The sequence below is a fragment of the Patiria miniata genome, unplaced genomic scaffold, assembly GCF_015706575.1.
Source record: "Patiria miniata isolate m_02_andy unplaced genomic scaffold, ASM1570657v1 HiC_scaffold_7, whole genome shotgun sequence".
In the NCBI taxonomy this organism is placed as follows: domain Eukaryota; kingdom Metazoa; phylum Echinodermata; class Asteroidea; order Valvatida; family Asterinidae; genus Patiria; species Patiria miniata.
The window spans coordinates 46,706,988-46,712,987 of NW_024037074.1; the positions used below are offsets into that span (position 1 = coordinate 46,706,988).

The 6,000-nt window shown below is 42.0% G+C and overlaps 1 protein-coding gene across 1 annotated transcript; it reads right to left on the minus strand.

Moving 5' to 3' along the window:
• Positions 1-2,938: 2,938 nt before the first annotated feature.
• LOC119745369 (histamine N-methyltransferase-like) lies at positions 2,939-5,567 on the minus strand. The gene is made up of 3 exons (XM_038221678.1): positions 5,242-5,567; positions 3,570-3,887; positions 2,939-3,445 (listed from the first exon to the last, which is right to left on the minus strand). Exons 1-3 carry the CDS (start codon positions 5,441-5,443, stop codon positions 3,105-3,107), a joined length of 861 nt encoding a protein of 286 aa, XP_038077606.1. The 5' UTR covers positions 5,444-5,567; the 3' UTR covers positions 2,939-3,104.
• Positions 5,568-6,000: the final 433 nt, after the last annotated feature.

The window sequence follows — 6,000 nt, forward strand, 5'->3', positions numbered from 1 at the left end:
TCCCATATATTTGCACTAAGTTTAGTCGGGCACCATTTGCAGTCATCAGCCGACATTGGAAGCCAAAAAAATCAGGTAAAAAAAAAAAAAAGCCTCGTCGCCGCACCATTTTTTTGGGCAAGCTCCATACCAGAAACCGGAGACTTTTTTTTTTGGGCCTAATTGAATCTTAGCCATAAGTTGTGTGGTTAAAAAAGAAAACATCCCGCGTGTATAGACCATTATCATGTTGCGGCCTTCATGATTTTTTCCCCATTCAAATCAACGTAACCAAAGCGAGGCTGGAAGGAAAAATAGCCTGGTTCCTTTTTGCACAAAAACCATTATCATTCAGTATTGTTATTGGATACAGGGAACATGACTGACATGAAATGGTGGCCGAGGGCCGCAGTGGCTGACAAGAATGATTAAACATGAATTTGGGATTATCAAAACAAATCTTACATGGATAGAAAGCCAGATAGTAGGGCAACAACATGCAGCAATATCCCCGTAGGTTTCTAGACCAAAATAGGTTTAGAGATACGTGAGGTATCAATTAATTTACACAGTTTCAATTGTGTGTATATTATACAAACATTCCGTGTGTATCTGCTGGCGAATGGTGATTATAGGGCGATTTTCCACTGTAGATTTTTTTTCAGGGATAGAAAGCTGGATAGACTAGGGCAACAACAAGATATAGGTAAGGGTTATGGGGGTTAGGGTTAGGGTAAGGGTTATAGTTCTACAACTGTTTTAATAATCAGGCTGACGTATCTCTGATGACAGTTTTTACAAACTTATGTCTAGACCAGGACAATATAGTCGTGTTCCCTAACGCGGCGCACTTCAAAGCTTGCCCAACTTTCCTCGTGTAGTGTTGCCAAGCCTCTTTGTTGACAAACCTCAAATTCATGCAGTACTTTTTACCTTATTAATGCTTGCTATTTAACCTCTGTGAACAATTTCGAATTCATAAACTTTAATCCGAAATTCAAAAACGGTGGCGTCCGGAAATTGGGTACAAATTGAAGGAGTGTTCCCTAACGTGGCGCACTTAAATAAATCTCGGAAAATTCCAAATTAACATTTAAGAATTTCTGTAAACTTGATAAATTCTGATAAATCATTATTATCTCTGCTTACCTACCCAGCCAGATGTTTGTCAGAAAATTAGTTTCTTATTTTTCGGGCCATTTTCACAGGGTTCACTTTGCACTTGAAAATAAAATCGGAAAATCACGCCAAAATAATGTTTTCTTCTAACTTTGTAACGGAAAAATAAACTCGCGATTTATGAACGGGAGAGTTTAGAACTTGATGAAATTTCATTTTCTGTACAATTTGAGTTAAAACTTTTGCTCTAGCTAGGCGCTACAGGCGAAAAATCAAAGTGCGCCACGCCACGTTGGGGGCCGCGCCACGTTACAGGGTACATCAACAAATCTTTTTTAAATAGATTTTTAATTATTGTCCGAAGATACGTATATTAAAAAAAAAAATTCTTGTCACGAGCAAAACTCCGCCGGGTTCCACGAGGTTGTAAAGATACATCAATGAGCGATCGGGATCTTCCGCGTAGTACAAAGACTGCACCGCGTGCACCGCCAATCTATAGTTGGGCCACTCCAATCGTTTTATTTTTCGGTCCCAACCATTGATCTCCATATGGAGATCAATGGTCCCAACTATAGTTTACATTGATGCACTATAGTTGGGCCGACCCAACTGCCGCACTATAGTTGGGACAGTCCCAACTACAGTTGGGACCGATGCGATAGTTGGGGCGTAACATACATACGAGGTCACACTACATGTATTATGCACACATACATGCACATACGAGGTCACACTACATGTATTGTGCACACATACATACGAGGTCACACTACATGTGTTGTGCACACTTTTATGGAAAGAAATGCATACTGCAGGGATTTTGTAGCTTTAGGTGTAGGGGTAGGATCAGTTCAGTATCAAGGGGATCACACACATCCTCAACCAATTGTGTTGCGCAGGCGCATTTTGTACAGAAATGCACAAGGTCACAAACCCTTTCAGTCATTCAAGGCTTTGTCAAGGTACGTAAATCTGTTGGTTCAATAACATGCAGTCTACAACAGAAAAGATGATTCCTCGAAAACATAGGTACATTATAGCAGTCAATTACCGTTCTCAATTGGCATAGCCCAATACTTTTGATCTATTTCACATACAAAGAATTTGGAAGACGGTGACCTTCATACAGAAGTAAATGAATGAAAAGTTTAAATGCACATATTTAACATAAAAATAATCTGAATTGGAACTAAGATCTGGCTGGGTATGTATTAAGTAGAGATAATAATGATTTATCAGAATTTATCAATTTTACAGAAATTCTTAACTTTTTTGGATTTTTCCGAGATATATTTAAGTGCGCCACGTTAGGGAACACTCCTTCAATTTGTGCCATTTTCCGGACGCCACCGTTTTTGAATTTCGGATTAAATTTTAGGAAACCGAAATTGTTCACGGAGGTTAAATAGCAAGCATTAATAAGGTAAAAAGTACTGCATGAATGTTGAGGTTTGTCAACAAAGAGGCTTGGCAACACTACACGAGGACAGTTAGGTAAGCTTTGAAGTGCGCCACGCGTTAGGGAGCACGACTACATGTATATTGTCCTGGTCTAGACAAACGTTTGTAAAAACTGTCATCAGAGATACGTCAGTTAGTTTGTCAGAAAATTATTTTTTTATTTTTCGGAACATTTTCACAGGGTTCACTTTGCACTTGAAAATAAAATCGGAAAATCACGCCAAAATAAATGTTTCTTCTAACTTCGTACCGGATAAATAAACTCGCGATTTATGAACATGAGAACTTGATGAAATTTGACTTTCTGTAAAATTTCAGTTAAAACTTTTGCTCTAGCTAGGCGCTACAGGCGCAAAATCAAAGTGCGCCACGCCACATTGGGGGCCGCGCCACGTTACAGGGTACATCAACAAATCTTTTTTAAATAGATTTTTAATTATTGTCCGAAGATATGTATATTAAAAAATAAAAATTGTTTTTGCCAGTTTCTGTTGTGTCTACAAAAATCACATCGGCCTATGAAGGCCTGTTTGCTCTATGATTTAATCCACTGGTTTGCTGACGACAACCGCATCCCAGTCATTGCTCACAAACGCCCCGTCCCCATGCGCCTCGGAACATTCAGCAAGTCGCTGCATCATCTCCGCTTGTAATTCCGCAGACGCCGTCTCCTTGAACTTGATGATGTGGGTGATTAGGTCCAGCACTTGGGCGCCCTCTTCTGACGATGGATCGAAGCACTTGGTGACGTCGATGCGCGAGGGTTGGGCGTACTCTGCGTAGGGGATGCCTCGTCTGTCCAAAGAGTCCCGGATGCTGGCTGTGGTGACGTGTTTAAACAGGTCGTCTTGAAAACACCAGAAGAGACAATGCTGGCTTTTCTCTGAGGGGAAAAAAAATTCGCATTGGACTTGAGTTATGAATTTCATTCAGTATGTCCTCTGCTATGAATTTTAATAGGTACCTTCCAAAATCATACTTCAATCTGACCAAACAAAATCGTTTACCTGAATTAACTGTCACGAGCAAAACTCCGCCGGGTTCCACGAGGTTGTAAAGATACATCAATGAGCGATCGGGATCTTCCGCGTAGTACAAAGACTGCACCGCGTGGACGAAATGAAACTTGGTCAAATCTCCCGCCTTCTCGTACTGGTCAATTGTCTGCCGCCGCCAGTCGCAATTCACACCGTGTAGCTCGTGAGCCTTGCTTTGTACAAGTGCCTTGTACATTGCTATATGGCCCTCTGCTGGCTCAACTACACGGTTGTTGATGAGTGGGAAGCGCTGCAGAAGTTTGGTCAACATTGTGACGTCCATCTCACCTTATTTAAGTAAGAAATCCACCAATTATCACTTACAAAAAATGAAAAACCGCTGCTAACACAATCTGAACTTGTACGTCAGAGTCAAAGATGATTGACCTTTCTTTTGTTTGTAAACATTGGCACCATTTTATATGGGCTGCCGCAAGCGCATAAATTGAAGCCATGGTTGGCAACAGTTTTTCAAAAAAAGTCCCCACGGCCCTCAATACATAGTGAAAAGGCATGTTTATAGGAATTGTGATGTAGCTTTGTTGACAATGTTTCCAACCGTGAATCAAATTATATTTTGGTTATCTGTAATTTATAACTGTTCTTCATTTTGCAGTGCGTTGGACCTGCTATAGTTTTGCAACCCGTGGTTTGCAAAATGTGCAGTTTGCCAACCAAGCGTCTGAACGTAGAAAAGTCTATAGGCTCCTTGTCATGCTTCTTGGAACTTCCAGGGGGGGGGGGGGGGGGGGGGGGCACAGGGGGGCCATTGCCCCCCCCCCCACACACATACACACTCTTGATAGGTCCCACAATAGCGTGTAGGTCCCACAATAGCGTGTACTCTTGGAAAAGGGCGCCCCGTTTAATAGCGGATCCGACCATGTGTTTTATAGCTCCATGATCCGACAGCGCTCGTAATTGTGACTTTGTTGTGCATAAAACATAATGAACCCATATAGACCGCTATATACCGTATAAAGCTATACCATATGATAAGCTATATAGTGTCTAATGAAATCATCAGTCAGGTGGTGTTAATTGATTCTACCTCCATGATTGAACCATAGAGCAAGGACTGCTATTTTGGTCCTATACTAACACCAGATGACTGTTTCATGCACTATTTGTTGCGGTTCCAGTACCAAAGCTGTGATGCGAGTGGTAAACCTTATACTAGTGCATGAAACAGTCATCGGGTGTTACGCTTCCGCGTGACGTCATGCGCCAACAGCCAGCGCAGCCGGCAAAAACGAGTAGTTGACAGCGATCGCTCTTTGTGCCTGTTAATCGACCGCCATTCATTGTTTGTACACAATTTTTTTTGTGCACAAACCAACAGCGGTCCTGGCCAATCCAGCAAGGTTGTCAAGTTAGCGGTTATTCCTCCCGTTTTCACTGCAATTGTAGGCTGAATCTTCATCGTGGATCGTTTTTTACTTCAAGGACCTGTGTAATGGTTATTCCAGGCAAGTTTGGGGTGAGTTGCAGTTGCAATTAGTGTGTAACGGGGACAAAATTGAACATTTTCCAAATTTTTTTTGCAAATACTACAAGTTACGAGAAAAATGCGCTCCAGCCCTAATAGACAACCCAATGATAAAACTCAGGGCTGGGTAACTCCAGCTAGTCCTATACGTACCTGATCCACTTCCAACCCCTAAAACTCGCAACTCCTCATTGTCGCCAAGTGCGGTCTTGATTTTGGTGACCACCGCATCGCCAAACACACGTTCGCCCCAGCTAGCGAGCAAGCTAAACTTGTCACATTGGGCAGCGTAACAATGGAAAGACTTCACATAGTAGTCTGGATCGTGGAATAAAGTCCTTAAAGTCGACGCCATCTTTTGGTCACCATAGAGGTACCCTCGCCCTGCACAAATATAATAGGGCCTACGTGTAGGCCTACCATGGTCGTACGTGTCCACGTTACGAGGTCACACCACTGATCTCTATATAAAGACTGGATAGCGGATATGCATACAACATTCACACAGTAGACCAATTCGCCCCCGGTCTCACGAAGATGGCCGCGTATATACAAACGTTCTACGCGTAAATACGCGCGCGTTGTATCAACAGTTGACGCGCATTTTGGTCACGTACACATATTATGATGTTCTAAAAGGGACACATTTCCGTAGTGATTATTATTTCAAAACGCCGAAAAAGTTATATTTGCGGCATTTTAGTAACCACGACGTTAGAAAAATTGTAGTTAACCTTGGTCAGTGATGGTGGTCAAAATATAAGTCAAGTGAACCGCGACGTTACAAAAGAAATCATGCTGTCTATAAAAACGACAACTTGTCCTTTGTAGATCACCAGCCGGTCTCACCAATATGGCGTCAAATTCGTACATTGTGGATGCGGCTCTGTATTAGCTATCCAGTCTTTATAT

What these genes read in the sequence shown, in the direction of transcription:
- LOC119745369 (XM_038221678.1), bottom strand. Translation starts at nt 5,443, where the DNA reads ATGGCGTCGACTTTAAGGACTTTATTCCACGATCCAGACTACTATGTG. An exon ending in AGGGGTTGGAAGTGGATCAG is followed by an intron (nt 3,888 to 5,241) that starts GTACGTATAGGA and finishes TACTTAAATAAG; the next exon opens with GTGAGATGGACGTCACAATG. An exon ending in GCTCGTGACAGTTAATTCAG is followed by an intron (nt 3,446 to 3,569) that starts GTAAACGATTTT and finishes TTTTCCCCTCAG; the next exon opens with AGAAAAGCCAGCATTGTCTC.